We start from the raw sequence: 19,698 nt of genomic DNA, 5'->3' as shown, positions 1-19,698 counted from the left end.
ATCCTGTCTCAAACAGCATACCTGTCACTGTAGTTGCTGTCAAATTTTGGACTAATAACAAAACTATATGAATCTGATTGACGACGTATTCATTTGTGACCTGTTCGTATTTCTGGCAGGCTGACAACCAACTAGCCAATCATAGCGTGAACGTCCATCCGGGCTATGGGATCTAGACCGAACTTTAGTTTGCAAGGGAAAGGTACAACCTAACATGATGTTACCGCTACCGAGTGACAGAAGGTCTACCCAATCACAGCCCTGTCTGTCACTGCTGTGTTTATTGCATTTGCAAATGCAAAGTGATTGATTGATTGATTGATTGATTGATTGATTGATTGATTGATTGATTGATTGATTGATTGATTGATTGATTCATTGATTGATTCATTGATTGATTGATTGAAAATTGTAATTACAGTATGCTGATTGGGTACATACGAAAGAGACAACTCAATACAAAAACTGTTACTGTGGACGACACCATGACAAAGCATTACACTTGTTTACAACAGGGTCCACCATTTTCAATTCATCAGAACATTAGAGACGTATAGGCTACAAATATACACTTCTATAAAGACAGGAAATCATCATAGTAAAAAAAGGGAAAGACAAGTACAGTATGGGGAAAAATGGGGTGTGGGGGGGGGACTCAGACTTGAATTAAGGGGACCAGTTTCGAATTGCAGCCGTCCGTAGGTGCCCACATTTTAGGGCGTTCCACATTTTAGTGGCATAGGAGCTAAATTAATTCAATCCCTTGTTTGAGCCGAATCTGGGTTGCACGTGCATGGTTTGTTGAACTCCCTCTGGTGTTGTTTGAGTGGATTTAGTTGACATTCTCTGTCATCAACCCTATAGCCATTCCAGCCTATCAAAATGGGGTGAGGTGGGTTCGGGGAGTGAGGCTGCCTGACCAGTTTGTTTTGGGAAGTCTGGAGCCTTGTTTAAAGGGCCTTTGAGGTGCTGTGGTATCAAGAGATGCATGCCTATGTCGAGGAAACCTTGTAACCTTTGCCTCCAGGATGGAACCTAGGTATAGGTAATTTCATCTTTTCATGTGATAATATCGTCACCCACTTTAACTGAGAAGCCATCTGCCTTTCTGAGATTACTATAGCCTATTTGATTCAAAGAGAATGGATTCAGTTTTCCCATGTATAAAGATAGTATGTTATCATCAGGTGCAGATTCTGCAGAGTTCAGAGCTGAGGGCCTTTTCAACCTGCAACCTGCCTGTCTAGATCAGCTGCAGCAACAGCTTTTCTCTCTCATTACACACATAGTTTCCCCCATACTGTACGTGTTTTTGTTATATTTGTAAATGTTCTGATGAATTGAAAATGGTGGACCCTGTTGCAAACAAGTGTTTACTTGTTCTAACAAGTGTTTACTTGTTTACAAGTGTGTATAAACAAGTGCTTTATCATGGTTTGTCCACAAAGTATTAGTTATTGTATTGACTTGTGCTTTCGTTTGAAATGTACCAATTCTAAATACTGTGAAATAAAACATCAATCAACAGACAGACAGACACAGACAATAATTTTACTTGTAGGCCACTTTGAACAACTTCCACCGTGTTCCACTATAGAGCCATGTATGGTGGTAGATTATGGTTTTTTTTAATGCTTTTTTCTTTCAAGATACTGGCAAACAGTTTGTCTCTCCAAAGTGAAAAGGCTCCCTTTAACTTTTACAGTCAATCGACTTTTCAGGAATTACTCTTTTCAGCCATTAGATAAGATAAAGCAGGTGGACGTTTGGTCGAGTGCATTATGGAGAACAGAAGACTGAAGACTCTTCTGAGAACTTAAGAGTGAGACAAGCAAGCAATTCATACTATTTTTGTTTTATTAATTCCCACCAAACTCACCCCCTCCTGTAACATTATCATCAAAAATATTACAGTCAGTCAGTCAGTCCAGTAAATTAATATGGTGCAATGGCAAGCAAAGAAATATAAACCCCTTTCTCCCCTCACCAGTTTGGTACGTTCTAAATCTAGGTCCAATCACAGGAGTCCAACACAGCGCGCACGCAATGCACTCTGGGTCTGTACAGAATGAATGAATGAAGATTGTTGCCATGGTAACAGAAACATAATACGTAACGTGAGTCCCTGAGGGTGAGGAAGAGAGTTGAATCAGTAGACAGTCTAGTTCATTTGTTAAGTATTGGGTTTATTATGTCACAATACCCTGTCTGCCTGTCGTCCATAAAAGCTGCATATAGCCTATTTCCCCATCATATTACACACCCCACCTCCATTGCTGATAAAAGGTTTTACACATATTTGTCTTTTCATAAAGGACAACTTTAGTTTTTTTCCAAACAAGGTTCATGTTTTAGGTTGTTATTAGAGAAAGTAAAAGATGAGTGTTATTTCTTTTTCATTTGCTTCTTTTTTCGTTTTAGGGATTTTAGCTGTTTTTGATAGGGGGCGGGGGCATTCGAGCATGGGGATAAATATGTATTTTTTTACAACATTTTATAGCGATTTCTTTTTTAATTATTTACTATAGTTCCTAATAAACCCCAGGAAATTTCATTTGGCCACAAAAGATCACGAGTTCTACTGAATGTGTCAAACTGACATATTGAGCCTATGACACACATTGTGGCTTCCCCCCAGTAGGCTACCTTCACATTCAGTAGATACTGTTTGTTAGCGCCCTCGGTTTATGAATGAAATTAGAACTTGGATGGTCTCAACGGGTGTTGTTTATTCTTCAGGTACAGTTGAAGGTCATGGAACACCGTGAAAACTATAAAACAGAATAAATACTTTAAGAATCATACCAAACATTTCATAGTTTTCAATAAAATCAGTGCATTTGAGTTAATCACTTTTGTACGAGTCAACAATAAAATACTTAATTTACAGTTGATCCTAATCAGTGATTCAATATACCTCAGGTCATTTCAATAAACAAACAAGCAGATCATGAAGCAAAGGCACCACAAACAATGAAAATAAACCAAACAAAAAGCAACTAGACACAAAGTAAATCATGAAAGAAATCAAAACAAACAAATCAAAAAGTAAGTCTGTACCTCACTCCGCTAACTGAGGGGCTAAAGGCTGAGTAGACAGCCACCGTAGACTTCAAACATCACCAAACGATTAGGGGAAAATTAGATGCAGGTATTTAACAATTAATAATAACACTCATCTTTTAATTTCTCTAATAACAACCTAAAACATGAACCTTGGTTGAAAAAAACTAAAGTTGTCCTTTAAACCCGTAGACTTATTATTATTACTACTACTACTACTAGTACCAGTAAGACGCCCTGAGGGCGAGAAGCGACCTCGCCCTTGCACACACCCGCCTGGGTGACGGCAGACTGCTGGGCAAGCGCTGGTGCTTTGGCATGGGGGCTCAGATCAACATCCATCCATCTTCAACTGCTTATCCGTAGTCGGGTCGCGGGGGCAACAGCTCCACCAGAGTATTCCAGACTTCCCTCTCCAGAGTAACATTAGTGACTTCCTCCTGGGGGATTCCGAGACGTTCCTCCAACTGCGCCTTGGGCTGCCCTGGGATCTCCTCCCAGTGGGACGTGCGTCGAGGACCTCCCTAGGGAGACGCCCGAGAGGCATCCTAACCCGAACCACCTAAGCTGGCTCCTTTTCAGATCAACATATGGAATTAATTCTGTACTGGCCACATATGGAGCATGTCTTGAGTGTACAGGGTTTGATGAGGTCAGATCAACATATGGAATGTCAGAACAGGTCAGCTCCATATGGAGATATAAGGGTTTAAGGTCAGATGTAGAGTTGCTGGCCGGCTCCATATATGCAGATCTAGGTGATGATCCAGTCTTCTCCATGTATGGTTATCCAGGGTTATATGAGGTCAGTGTCTTTGACCTAAAAATGCACAAGATCTAAGGGTCACCATGATGTCCATGGGGGCCATTTGGTGATAGCCATATATTGACATTCCCATATATGGGGAAGGGCCCCTGGTGATGTCGTCTACGACGCATATATTCCCATATATGGAGATCCCTGATGATGTCACATGTCACAAGGCATGACCATATATGGAGACAGGAAATGCACGTTTTCATAGTAAATGCGACCAGTGGTCACAACTACTACTACTAGGCTGCTACTAGAACTATGTTATTCTGCATGTATCTGTATGAGTGATGCAAGCAATACATAATATAAATTGTGTCTGTATGCAATCATCATAGTTTAATTTAGCTGTGTAGGCAAATTATTGCAATTTTGCCACAAACTGATAGGCCTGTTTAACATGTGATTGTGAACATCTGTTGCATGTTTCCCCCAGAACACTAGTTAATAATGAACCAACAGGTGGTTATTATGATCACAGGTGTCTTTTTAAGCTTGAGCCATGGGAGAAAAAAATATTTATATATTTCTTGAACTTCTTTTTTATTACTATGCTATTACTATGCTCATCCTCACACTGAAAACTAGAGTGACCAAACACTGCTTATGCCTTGCATTACGTTCACATGTAGTCTTATGGTTATAGAAAGTCTAAAGAGTATAGAAAAGGGACAATGCCATGATAATGCTTACAACAATAGCAATGAATAGGACAGTAACATTTTGACAAAAGATTTAACTAGATTTTTTATGGTATTCTTGCCTTAACCTGTTTACAACTGGGGACACAATGGCTGTAATAAACTGAAACAGTTCTGGAAAGATGCTGGAATTTACAGTAGACCATTGGTTCCTTGGGAGGGTTCCAGGGCCAGCCAAATTTGTTACATCCAAATCACTTTAACCACTGTCATGAACGGACTTAACCATGACAGAAATGGGAGACGACACACAGGAGTAAATGCCAAAAAAACCAAGTATCTATTTTAAACTAGTCAAATAATTATAAATCATACAAGTGGGGTGTGAGTCATCAGTGGGATCAGTAGTGTATTGCATGTGTGGATGTCTGAAAGTGTGGTGTATGTGCAAGTGCAGCAACTTAGATCAAAACAAACTTAAAGGAGCAAAAACCAGACATTGTTCCCTAGGCAGGAGAGAGACGCTAAATGGCCTCGACCAGCCTGCTTAAATAGGCTGAGCCCAATTGGAGTCAGGTGTGCCTCCTCATCTAGGCCACACCCCTGCAGGCTGGTCCCCTCCTCCTGCACATGAACAGAGAACAACAACATTAACACCAGGGTGGGTCATCACAACAACATTAACACCAGGATGGGTCATCACACCACTTACACCCTATATACTGTGCATTTTTTAATTGCTGATCTACAAACTCACAATGCATCATGTTGTGAGCTTGTAGATTGGCTATTTTAAATTCTACTAGACATACAACAATGCCAACACTGCCCCCATGGAAAGATGCCACGTTTGACTCTTCAGGATAAGGCCTGTGCAGTGTGCAATAGGGCTGGTTTTCCATTACGCAGAGTGGCAGCATTATTTGGTGTTTTTCAGCCCTTACCATTTCCAAACCTAGGACGTTTGTGAGACTGGTGAAGTCAAAGACAGAGCGCAAAGTGGTCGTTGCAGGAAGACAACACCCCAAGAAGACTGGTTCCTCACCCTTGCTTCACTGAGAAAACGAGTGCGGTGGGTCAAGCTTCTAGTATTACATTGTGTGTGTGTGTGTGTGTGTGTGTGTGTGTGTGTGTGTGTGTGTGTGTGTGTGTGTGTGTGTGTGTGTGACTAATGACAGAATAGCTGCAGTTATTTCAAATTCTGTGTTTGTTTGTTTTTAACTGATCTATCCTGTGGACTTTGCAATACACAGGGCTGATTCGGTAGGTATTCTGTCACTCGGTAGCCGGTAACATCAATCATGTTAGGTACGGTTACAAGCAAGCATTGAGGCAAGGCATTGAAGACAGCTGTGAGCTGTACGCAAAGGTTATTATCAAAGGGACCTTAAACAAAGCTGTGTGTGCAGGTGTATAAACCTTTGTATTTTTAGAATAAACAAGATTCGTTTTTCTGGTATTTATTGTGCATGTTTTGTGTTTTCAACATTTTCAGATGGAAAGAGAAGAAAATGCGTCTCCTGTGTAAACATGTTTTGTTTTTCTACAGTTAACTTGACAAGAAGTTCCTGTTCATTTCATAAAACACATAATATGCAAATGTGCATAATGTATTCTAGAATTATTTGTCTTTGGCATGCATAAAAATACACAGATTTGGGAAACTGTGTGAACACTATGTTGACACATACAGAACAAGTACAACTTCATACACATCCACTCTAAGACATAATTCACATGACGCAAACATTAGTCTCTAGAAGCACTTTGCTAGTTTGACTGTAAACAAATGCTGTCAATCTCACAATCAAAAGTGTGTAAAGCGCTTTAATTATTGGTAGCTTTGGAAGAGAGATTCCCATGCTTGTAAACATTGATGGAACTGTCATGTATCCTAGGAAAATCACACCTGTGTGAACTGAGCGGTGCAACTATACGTACTGTACTGTAGTACACATACTACTAAATGGGTGTACTACTGTACTAGTGGGCAATGGGTGTGTGTGCCCCCAACAGTGCCACCCCAGGTCACAGAGCGCTACTGCAGCTGTCCGTGCTGAAATGGACATACCGGTACCTGTACACAGGGACAGACACAGACAGACATAGCTGCGTGTTGGAGCGGTTAGGCACCACTCAAAAAGAGGAATAACACATGAGAACAATGTTTTAGAGTGGAGTTTACATTCAGGGAGCTCATTTCATAGCCCAGGCCAGATTGTGTTGCTTTCTTCTGTGGGACAAGACAAGCACAGGGACAATTCATTGAGGTTCACATAGTCACAATATACTGTAGATCAACACTAGGGAGCACCAACATAACACAAAGGATATTCCGATAAAACGGTGACACTTTTGAACATGACCAGTGAACTAGGTTGGCACAAGTTTGCACATACAAAGTGGGAAAAAACTCAATACACTCAACACAGCACTCGTCTTTTACATATTATCTATAAACCTTGGTCTCCAATTCATATACACTTTAAGTGGAGAACATTCTACTAGACACAATAATGCCATGTAGTCGTCAGACAAAAAAATAACAACAGTCTGTACATACAGTAACTTATATAATTTATGAGAATTAAAGTGCGAAACCTATGACATCGACAATCACCTGTTAGGCTACAGCAAATCCTTTGCCTCAGTTTGGAGGCGTTTTCAGGAAGAACATTTTTTAAACAGAAAGTGTGAGGTCATCCCTTTCTCCAGAGAGGACAAGGAATTTCAATTCCAGTATCATTCAGGTTGGGATGGCTCAGAGCTCCCAGCACCCCCTGTAAGGTTCATTATACTCCAACGCAAGATGGTGTCGCTTGCCGAAAATAACTGTTCTACAAGTAGATCAGCTCTTTTTGGCAAGCAACACCATTGTACTAGACGTAACTAGAGTATAAATTAGGAGGCATTCAACTGACAAGTATACAGAGCTGCTCACAGGATGACATTCAGTGCTAATAATGTTCGGAACAGTTTCTTTGTCCTAGCGAGACATCATTCGTACAAACTCTGTGAAAAGAAATGATGATGGCAAAAGTTTACTTGTACTTCTTGTCCAACACAGGATATGCATGTATACATGAAAATAACACAGCCCAGCAAGCCAAATGACGTTATGATGACATTCTCTGGTGACTCTGGTGACGTTCAGGACTAGGCCAGATCACAGCCCATATGGGGATGATCTTTACGTCATTTCTAGGACGTCTTCACCATGTGAAATTATATAGCTTATTCTGGGTCAGATCTGACTAGTTATCTGACTCTCTCTGATTCATCCAGGGATGTCGGTCTAGTGGGCAGAATTACACATATAACTGCAGTATAATGAGGCTATAGTATATGCATAAAAGGTTAACTTGCCTTCAAAATCAACAAGCCCATCTCCATTCAAGTCCACGTCCCTCAGGATATCTTCAATATCCTTATGACCAACCTGTGCGCTCACAAACACACACACACACACACACACACACACACACACACACACACACACACACACACACACGCACACACACACGCAGTTCAATTTCAGTTTACTCATAGTGAAACTCAAGAGTTTCTGCACACTTTACAAGACGATAAAAACATAGTTGTATGTGCATGCCTGTACACATACATACACACCCATGCACATAGACATGCCCACATACAGAATATCAACACATGCCCATACCTGTAGACAGTGCACATGCACGCACGGGTCGCATGCACACACACACACACACACACACACACACACACACACACACACAAGGGGTGTCACACTCGCCAAATCCAGGATTATTTTTTTTTAACTTTTTAAATCACAGTGTTGAATAAAAGAGGACAATTCCAATCCTGGTGTCTTATACCAGGCGAGGAAACTGTTGAGTCTTATTAGCCTGCCCTAATAAGTCTCTAAAGACAGCTGGTCCAGAACTCTGCTGTGCTTGTACTGATTGGAACTAGACATTAACCTCTTAAATAGAAAATATAATTTAAATTTAAATTACATTTTTCTTCTGACTGCAGTGTCAGACACCCCTACGACATACAGTAAGAGAAATTATCTAATGTGCTCATACCTGTTGCCCTAACAGCTTTCTCATAGCCTCTCTGAGCTCAGATGTGCTTATTGCTCCATCCCCATTAGTGTCAAACTATGACAAGGCCAGATGTCAAAGAAAAAGGAAATAGAGAACAAAATGAGCAAAGGATGAAAAGGTAAAAATGAATAGTGTTGAATAAATACAATACAATTATAGATTCTCACCTCTCTGAAGGCCTCTTTTAATTCTTTTATACCAATCATGTCTGCAGTTTCTGCCAGGAGTTTTGGGCCCATTAAATCGACAAAATCCTCAAAGTCGACTTGTCCTCCCACTTCGTAAAAAAAGAGAAATGTAATACAATTTGAATATAATTCAGAATATAACAGTATTGCAAACACAGTAAAACCCTGAGTATTAAAGGTGCTGAAGGTTTTGTTAAAATAAGTGTTAAATAGCTTACGCATACACTATTACTCTGAGAATCATTGGTAATGTCTGTTCAAGAATAGCCTGGGATCAATACTATTTTCGGGTTTCTGGTAGGAGTGGAAATAACATTAAGCCAGTAAGGCTATCCAACGTTGAAGCTGCCACTACCTATTGGCGAAAAGAGGAACTGCAGCACTTTGGACGGACGTTCATGACGTCATGTATGACGTTTGAGGTCCGGGCTTTGAGGTCCGGGTTTAACTTCATTGAGTTATAATTGTACTTCCGGCAGTCTTCCGGGTGCTTCAAAACGCTACTGAGCAACTTCCATCGAAATGAATAGCGGGGGGGCATGGCTAACGCTCCGGTTCGGTCGCTATCCTTTTATTACTCTATGGCCGGAACCCACAACCAGAATAACAGGGGTCTCTCCAGTTCTAACAGAAGGGATAACAATATCATCAAATCAAGAGAGAGAACTTCCGGAGGATACAGGATAAACAAGTGAAATTGGAAGTGACCCAAAAAAAATGAGCAGAAAAATGTGTAACACAAGCTGACACATGATCTTTGTGGGCTTCTCTCCCCTGATTGGATAACATGTGTAACCCACTAAAGAGCAGGAGAGAAGGGGAGACCTGTGTTACTGATCTACAGTAGTATACACTACTACAGCAGCAATGATTACTACCAATATATTGACCTTTTAACAATAAACATTTTGTTTTAAACAAAAAAAACAGCAATATTTGGAGTTACATCATGGCAAGGTGATGACACAATCCAATCGCTTTCATTTTAACTCTGAGAGTGCAGTGCACACTGTAGACCCATGAGGATTCCATTTCAGACATAAATGATGACATTTAGGAGTTTGCAGTGACTCTGTTTGTGTCTCTCTCAATTTCTGAATTTGTAAAACAACTCTACTCTCTACTCTTCATGTGACCACCGCGCTCTGACTTTATCAAATAAATAACGGTAATGGGTCGCACACACAAAGACTGCATTTCAATAATGTATTCTTGCATTTTGAACAGGAAACAACGTTTCGGCTATCCAGCCTTCATCAGTGATGAAGGCTGGATACATTACCGTTAATATTTAAAAAAGAACATCTAAAATGTAATAAACAGAACGTTAAAAAAATTAAGAAAAGAGTTTGCAGTGTAATGTACGTCCAATGTTTATATGTAATATAGTGTAAAAAACAAAACAACTTACAGTTCATGTTGATCTGCTGGCTCATTTCTATGAGCTCCATTTCGGTGGGCATGTATCCCATAGTTCTCATACAGTTTCCTAGGTCTTTACAGCTAATGAAACCATCTTTGTCTTTGTCAAACTCCTTGAATGCATCCCTCAGCTCTGATTGAGAGATTCAAAATATTTGTTTTCAGATACTATTTTGCACATTAACACCAAAAGCACACATGCAGATCAATGCGCACGCACGCACACACACACACACACACACACACACACACACACACACACACACACACACACACACACACACACACACACACACACACACACACACACACACACACACACACACACACACACACACACACACACACACACACACACAGAGAGTAGACTACGTAAAGTGAGCAATATCTAAAACACATAAAAACACAGCTGACCTGATTTGACTGATCTGATTTCAAGATATCTTGAGAGGAAGAGAAAGTCAAAACAACTCACCATCCATTTCCTCTGGCCTCAGCTCTCTGTCCTATAGGGAAACAAGATTTGGCATCAGAACATAGATGTCCTTTCAATAAAAAGTTTTCAATCACCCAAGTAATTACAGTAACACCATCAGAACAAACACAATATTTTAACGCCATCATAACAAGCCCAGTTAATTGTACTAATAAAGTATCTTGCGAGCTCAAGAAGCCTTCCTTTTAGTTAAATAACCCCCACATTATTAACACCACACTCAGTTTGCAAAGGTAACCTAAATTCAAACATACCGGTGACAAGTCTGTGACCATTTTGACTCCTACGCCAGAATCAGCAAATTGCTCCATATCAACTCTCTATCTACTTGGTGAATCTCAAGTGAAAATGACACCTAATTGTACAGGATGGCATAACTAAAAAGTGTCACTCTCACACTCTTGATGAAATAAGCTAAACCCCTCAATCCTACGATAATGATCAAGTGTGGCTGGGAAACGCATCCTCACACTGAAGAATGTTGCCGTTTTCTTTTTTTCACCTCATGCTCACAATGACTGCAACCTTTAAAGGGCACAGAGAGGGAGAGACATATCCCAGAGCCCTCAGGGGTTAACAGCGGGAGCAGTGAGAACTGAGAAGTGTAAACACAGCACTCAGTCTTGATGTGCAAGCCCAAGAACTGCCTGATCACTGAACCACTGACATAGAAAACACAGGAGGCACATGGACTGATGGAAGCGTCATCAGATGACATGACGAGACACACGTCACAACATCTTTAGCAGCTCTATCAATCCTTCAGCCTGTGGTGGCTAAAACGTTTGCACCTGTCAAGACAAAATACAATGTTCTGACGTGCAGTATTTTTATAGATAGTCTGACAACTCAAATACATGCACAGTTTGCACACTGTTGTAACAGGTAACATTGTACAAAACAAACATTCTAATGCAACAGCAAACATATTGACAGATTACATCTTTCTATTCATCCTTTGCATTGTGCAGCACTTAAAAAACACATTGTTAATTATCATTTGAAGCATCGTGAACTTTGCATTGCAGTATTGTACATTGTTTTCACGGTGTGGCTTTGCAGAGACTAGCTGTCTGTAGTTGTCCAATCTCGCAAACCGCTAACTTTAATTTAAAAATCACACCCATGGCCTGGGCCGTGGCTCAGCGGTCCAGGCACCTTGGTTGGTAATCAAGTCTGGCAGTGTGCCGTGGGTTCGACTCCCGATCCCGACGGCCGTTACTGCATGTCACCCCCCATCTCTCTCCCCATTTCCTGTCAGCCTGTCAGTCTGTCCCTCCAAAAATATAAAATGAAGGTGAAAGCCACAAAAAAAACATAAAAAAGAAAATAAATCACACCGTGTGAAGTGAGGGGCGCTCTCATTCCGGCCAATCACAATTTGTGTCATGTCATCATGACGTAAAATAGACAATATGACGTAAAATTGGTTTGAATCTGCGGCCTGACAGCGTGCCGCAGGTTTGAGTCCTGATCCCGACGGCCTTTGCTCATTCCCAATCTCTCCACTATATCCTTTCAATAAAGGGAGAAAAGCCCAAAAGAATATTTTTTTAAAATAGACTATTAGTGACCATTTTTTTTATATATTTTTAAAATATTTTAACACAAATACGGTACGGGGGTGTCATATTAACTTGGGGGGTCCTTGACATGAATAAAAAAATGTTTGATAACCACCGGTTTAAACAACATAGAAAAAAAAGAAAAGGCTCACAACTACCAATATTCTCAAGCGACTTTACAGAAAACAAGCCCAAAGTTGCTTATAATAAGCAGATCCTGACCCTGACCAACCTTTAGGAATCTTTAGTCAAGAGATCACCCTACGAACAAAATTGATATTTTTGTATGGCAGAGATGTTAATACAATATAACAACTTCATCTGCAGTGGTTGGAGGTGGTCTCTGCAGTCTTCCATTGAGAAATGTAGACCCTAGCGGTTGCCAGCTCATAAGCGGGTAGCTTAGGTCAGAATCACACACGAGTCTCTTTAAATATTTATTCTTTTATATTATAAAATATAAAATTTGCATTTGTGCGTGTCCACACTTACGTACAGGCTGCCTGCCCTTGGCCAAGGCTTTACTCAGGTAGATGCAGGTTGACCCCAGTATGTTGCTCATGAATGTGTAGCTTTGTGTCATGGACACTAGAGAGTCCCTTTGGCCCCTCTCCTCACAGGAAAGCACCCCTCTGTACCTTTGCTCAACATCCTGGAGCATCTTTCCAGAGAGGTGCCGGTAAGGGGGCAGAGACAGTGTTAGAGACCCATAGTAGCTTCGGGATAGAAAGGACATAAACAAAGCTGGTGAGGGAATGTGTGAAGGAGTCGATCCATGTCAGTGAATGCATTCTTCATTCTTCAGTGCTCCCTGTAAGAGTGCTCCGGATTCTATGAAAAATAATTATGTGAGTGAGAGACAGACGGTGTGAAACAGAAATACAAGGTGAGAAAGACGATCCGTCCACATGTGGCCAACTTTCCACTCATTCATCATAAACAGTTTACTTGCCACACTGTGTAGACTGGCACCCAACGCCTATACACTGTCACAGGGACAGTAAACACACATACTGTAGAGGCAAACGGGACGAACATCTACTGTAATGCACAAAAGAGCAGGATATACACACTGGGCTGAACACAAGAGAGAAAACCTTGTGCCCCTACAGAAAACATTATGAGATATTTCCTTCTGTATCACGTTGAACACCAACCACATCTCTGCCAAACTCTGATCGCTGCTGTGAAGGTTTGACAGTTATTTACTTAGAATGACGCAGTGCAACGCTGGCTTACAGAATTTATATTCGGAAATATCTTCATATCAACAAGTATGAGAGACCGATGTTACAGAAAGCGAGTTACCTTAAAAAATCCTACCATAAAAAATGAAAACTAAAAACTGACTTTTGTCTTAACTGCTTTCTTTGAGGCCATGTCTCACGAGTCACGCCATGTTTGGACATAATACAAATCAAACAAAAAAAGTTGAAGATCTCTCTCTCTCTCTCTCTCGCTCTATACTAGATCTCTCAGTAGGGAAATGTAATGGTCCACATGCAACTAACACTACTACACAACACTGCAAATAAACATGCTTTAAAGAGGTGCAAAATGAAACATTTCCATGCACGCAATGCTGGCATAATGCCATTTAAGTCCATCGATGTTCAACAAAGTAGGCTAATTAGTTCAAGTCAGAACACCACACAAACTCAATCCATTTAGTACACACAGCAGTGTTAGCAAAGGAAGACATGGTGACATTGTCAATATACAGACAACACCCTTACCTTTCTAACGGGATATGCTAAGCAGTTTCCCATAGCAAAGGAAAATACTGTCTCTACAAAGACCATGAGGATCTTTCTCCTGTAAAGGCTATGGTTTGATAGATAAAAGAGCAGACTCTAGTTTCACAGAGACCCATGTGGGGAAAAAGCTGCTCATCCGTTCATATGGCTGGTTTAAGAAGAAGTGCACTGCATGGTAAAACAATCTGGTATGAATGAAACTAACAATGGGAAGAGTAATACAAACTGAAAGAGAGAGAGAGAGGTTAGGGAGGAGAGTGAAGGGAAGGAGGGGGAAGATAGAGAGTGATAGAAAAATACTTGGGGTATAAATGAGTGGAGGGAGGGAAGTAGTCACGCACGCACATGTACGCACACACACACACACACACACACACACACACACACACACACACACACACACACACACACACACACTTCTCGTACATGCTTCGATTGTTTAGTTACTGTACTTCTCTGTAATTCTGGGAAATAGCTATGTTTATTACTGGATAACAGATATTATATGATAATAGTTGGAAGGATATCACTTAGAGAACACACAGGCAGAGACAGTGAATAAAAGCAAGAACTTATTTAGAAATGGTCAGAAAATGTTCATATATATACAGTATATAGGCACCAGTAAGACGCGCAAACGCGGGAAGCGAACGCAGCTCGTACATATTTGGGGTTTTTTAAGATTTATTTTTAAGTTATTATTTTTATAAGTTAGTTATTTTTAAGTTAAGTTTTTAACTTAGCCATAACCATATAAGGAGTCCCCAAAGCAGCTATACGTCCAAATATGGAGTGTGTTGCATCAATCACAAACAAATCACTCAGCTCCATATATGGGCACAAAGGGGACACACACACACAGACACACAGACAGACATGATCTGCTAGGTCTCATAGCAATTATTACATTATTAGTTGCTACATAGCCCTTTATTGATCCGGAAATTCAGTCGCCATGGCAATTACAGCCGTCATAAAAACACAAGCACTGACAATAAAGAACACAGTAGATAAGAAAATGGGGGGGGGGGGGAGCTACAGAGATTAAAAAAAAAAAAAAGGAGGGACAAAAATAGAAAGTCATATCAAGAGCAAGATTCACATTGGTCATTCATTCGTTTTTGGACCGAGCAGAACAGCTGGTAGTGGAGTGACCGTTGGCATCATTGTACAGCTTCATATGAAGGACTGACTGAGTCCATTGGTCCTCTGTGGTGTGGGGGTAAATCATTTTGCATACGCCACAGAACTGGCACTTCCATCCTCCACCACCTCCACATCACCTCCAGTCCTCCACTCTCACCTACCATTTAGATGGTACGCAAACTGCATGATGGTCATGGTAGTCCCTCACCCGCGGTTTCAGGACCAGTCGCTCAAAGGTCTTCAGGGCATGCGATGTATGAGCAACCGTCCTGTACTTATTAAGGAACTTCTGAACTGGGACAGTGTACGAGGTTTTACAGGTTACAGAGACCATCCGTAGCCATGGGGAGGCTGAGGTTGAAAAGGTCCCGGAGCGGGATGCTAACTGGTCAGTTCACACCTTTAGAACCAGTGGTAGTTGATGTTCTCCGGAGCTACAGACTCACACCTCACTTGGTTGGTCGTGAGGATCAGGGGTGGAGGGCCTGCCGCTGCAACAAATGGACGGTTGCCCTTATCGTCGCTGTAAGGGTCAGCCAAAGTTGCTGCTACTGTTGTGCCAGATGCCCTCTCCCTGAGCGGCCGCTGCCTGGAGCCAACATCCAGAGCTGCCTACAGCAACTCATATGTTTGACTACTTCAAAACACTCAAGGCCTCACATCTTTTAAATACTAGGTGTTATTTAAATACCAGGTTTTGATCTGTTATAGTTTCGACCAGTTATAGTTACAGCACATACCTTTTTTCTGACATTACTCGACCTTACTTACTCTAACCTTGCACTTTGTGAGTCGTTCTGGTCTTCTGGATAAGAATGTCTGCTAAAAAGGTGGTATAACAACACCAAAATCCAGGTATAGGAGAAAAGTAGTTTAAAAGATAAGCAAGAAAGGGGACACTTTGAAGCATCAGCATATGCATATTGCAAGCTATACTATACTATAAATCTGTGTCTGACTAGATTACTTTTGCTTCACAGGTGCATCACAGCAGGTGCATTATACTGTTCTAAGTACTAATGCTCTTTTTTCCTAACTTGTGAAAATATCAGACAAGCCCTATAAAAAACAAAAAAACGAAATTTAACTTATTTAACCTGTAATGTTCATTCTTATTTACAGCATGCTCCAGCCCAGTGTATTCCTCACCTGCACTTTCCCTCGCAAGGGAATTCAGCAGGACTGTGACACAGAAAGGAAAATAAGCATTCCTTATGCAAGACAGACTTCAGAAATATAATACAGAAATCGAATTTAGCTTTCTGTTATCTTTAAGTACATAAACCACACAAGCACTCACGCATGCACAGTTGCACACACGCACACACACTGTCGTTCCCTGCCCCCCGCCCGCTATCTCCCATTAACCACTACCTTCAGCAGCAGCAGACAAACACAAGCCAAGGTCACTGTGACCTAGTGGACACACAATGGAAAAAATCTATGTAAAAAGTAAAAACATCTGAAATTAATATAATAAATGGAAAGGGGGAATTCTGTGACATTGTGTACATTTTCTATTAAGGCAATCCTTTTTAAATCTTGCTTCTAATAAAGGATCTTCAACCATTGATGATATGTCAAAACCTTATGATGTTGCATCTATTGCAAAATCAATGATTTTCTACTATACCAGCACACCCAGCAGAGACATCTATAAATAGCCCATAAGCAGTGCAATAGTATCTGTTTTCTTTGTATTATTCAAACTGAACAGTGTGTGGATGTCTCAAATTATTATTATTATTTTCTCATCTCTTTCCCACATACCGGTAATTGTTTCCCCTAAGACGTCATTCAATATGAGCCAATGTTTTTTCACAACACGACTCACAGATTGACTCACAGGATATTTGATCAATATGCTTTCAAGAAGAAAGACGGATCCCTTGCTTTAACACCATTGGCTGATCTGACTTGTTCCACACTGAGCCTGTTCAATGCCCAATAGGGCTGGAAAAACTGGGGTGTGAGTCATCCACCCTATCCAATCTCAAATTATGAACATTCTATACGAAAGCAAGTAGCCTTCAAATGTCAGCTCCAAAGATGCTGCAAAGGAGACTGGCAAGGTGCCACAATAAACATAATGTTTAAACAGGATCTCTTTTAAAGCATCAAGATGAACCTTTGTGAGGATTCTTGCTGTGGTCTGTGTGCAAAGAACTGTCTTTGATGTAATTCAAGTTAAGTTGGTTTGGTGGTCTTTGTTGTAATGAAATTTGATTTAAGGCTATTCATGGATGATTGACTCATAGCCTGATTTTCTTTTCCAGTAGGACTTGTCACCTGCCCACAGTGCCGAAAGTTTCCGAAACCGAAACCAATTGGTGTTACTCAGTCTGACTACACTGATTACTGTGCTTATACTGACCAGCCAACTGTTCTGACCGGAAACCCCACAGAGAATCTAGGTTGTAGAATATATGAATTAATTATTATATAATGAATTGTTTGGTCAGGTTGACCTGGCTGTCTTCATGAACATTTGACGGTATATTATTGCGACCAAAGGTCGCAGATTACTATGAAAACCTGCAAAACCCGCCAGTCAGTTCGTCGGCCACGCCTCCATATATGGTCACACCTTGTGACATCACGCCTCCATATATGGTCACGCCTCCCGCCCTTCCTCTTCGATGTCTCCCTTTTGACTGATACCTGTCCATTAAAACTCTAGAAATTAAGGCCCGGACCTACCTGGGCCTTCATCAAACCCTGTACAATCAAGACACTGCCCCCACTGCCAGCCTTAGATCCCCTTTATGGAGCTGACCTGTTCTGACATTCCATATGTTGATCTGACCTCATCAAACCCTGTACACTCAAGACACGCTCTGGCCAGACCTTATCAAACCCTGTACACTCAAGACACTGCCCCTGCTGCCACCCTTAGATCTCTATATATGTTGCTGACCTGTTCTGGCCAGCACAGACTTCATTCCAGAAGCAACATCACCCTGCTGGGCGAGTGCTGGCGCTTGCCCAGCAGGGCGAGGTCGCTTCTCGGCCTCAGGGTGTGAATGTAGGCATATAGACTTGACTGTATCACAGACTACACTTTCTGAAGTCTGGTGTAGTGTAAATTACAACTGTAGAAGTACTGTCACCTGTGTGCGGGCAATGCATGTAAATAATAATTTTGGCTTTCCACCAGCAGAGCAGCTGGTTAGGAAATATAGGAACGTATATTTTATTCATACAAATTATTCCAATAATTAGCCGAAAACTTTTTTGTTGACTCTACAGGGCCTTACCTGTCCAAACAGCGAATTCAGGATGGTGCGCAAATTGAGATCGGATGCGGTCGACGCCGCACTGGACCTTCGCGACCGACGGGAAGATCTGCTACTGGACAAGGGGACCAGTGAACACGACGAGGACTGGGATGCGATCATACTGACACGGTCGCTGCCACTGTTTGACAAACTGCATCTCTTGTGATCCTTCCGTTCGAAGAAAGGCGCCGTGTCGTCGTTGCTGTCCGTCAAAGAGGGGATGCTGCTGGGGACTGTGCGAGTGTGTGTGTGGCTGCGATGGTCGTCTGGTGGTGGTGCTGGTGGAGGGTCCTCTCGGTTGTGTTTTCTGCGGTGGTGGTGTCGATGATGATGAGTGGTTCTGGATGACTTGGAGCGCTCCCTCACACTACCTCGCTCCGCTTCACCGTTTTCCTCAGGTGGGTGGTGGTCTCCTCCTGAAACTTGGTCCTGCTGCTGCGGGTCACGCCGAGTGGAGCAGTTCTTACCCCGTGCTGTCGCGGCGTTGTTCCGGCTGAGAAGAAGCGATGGGTGACACAGGGGTCTCCGTGCACTGACATCGCATTCAGCCGACCAGAACGACTCCTCCTGTGGGGCGATACTGTTTGGAACCGCGGTGGTCGTGCGGTGGTGATGGTGGTGGTGCTGGTGACTCCGACGGCTCTCCGTCGTGCGTTCAGGGAGGTGTGTCGCCGGTCTCGCCGATGATTTCAGTGAGGAGGTCGTCGTGGATTCGGATTTAGGGAACGAGGAGCTCATGTCTGTTGTTGTTGTTGTTGTTGTTGTTGTTGTGTCTGCGCGCTTAATTAATAAAATGTCCGTTTTATCCGTTGTCGATTCATAATTTCTTGAGCACGACTGCCTCGTGCAGAGCCTCCCCGTTTAAAGTAGAATTTCACCACCTGATTGGTGATTGCTGGCGACTGGCGAGGAAGCGCGGCTGCGCCCAGACACGCACGGTCGCACGCACAGAGTAGACGCGCGCGCGCACAGTGCGTCACCATTGCATGATTGATGACAACTTAAAGATATGTGTGGTGTGGTAGGCCTACAGTGGAGGGTGCATGACATGTGGGAGACTAGAGTGAGTAAATAAACTAAATCTAGCGTAATTATGTTCTACTCCTCTTAATTGCCTCAAATAGCCTACAATCAGTAGCCTACAATGTGCCTTCAATATTAAAACCCAGCCCTAAAATAAAGCAACTTAATTGAAATGTAAACCCCCAAAGCTGTTCTTTCAGTCTTTGCATTATGA

The 19,698-nt window shown here is 41.8% G+C and overlaps 1 protein-coding gene across 1 annotated transcript; it reads right to left on the bottom strand.

Moving 5' to 3' along the window:
* Positions 1–7,504: 7,504 nt before the first annotated feature.
* On the bottom strand, positions 7,505–19,199 carry cabp1a (calcium binding protein 1a; the record flags this gene model as incomplete). Its single annotated transcript, XM_080767008.1, has 7 exons — positions 7,505–7,530; positions 7,885–7,957; positions 8,589–8,663; positions 8,777–8,886; positions 10,209–10,352; positions 10,695–10,725; positions 18,441–19,199. 7 exons carry the CDS (start codon positions 19,197–19,199, stop codon positions 7,505–7,507), a joined length of 1,218 nt encoding a protein of 405 aa, XP_080623134.1.
* Positions 19,200–19,698: the final 499 nt, after the last annotated feature.

Source organism: Protomyctophum bolini, assembly GCF_963924005.1.
Source record: "Protomyctophum bolini genome assembly, chromosome: 6".
Lineage (NCBI taxonomy): Eukaryota > Metazoa > Chordata > Actinopteri > Myctophiformes > Myctophidae > Protomyctophum > Protomyctophum bolini.
Note: the sequence above shows the minus strand (reverse complement) of the source record. Positions and strands in the feature narration are given on the sequence as shown.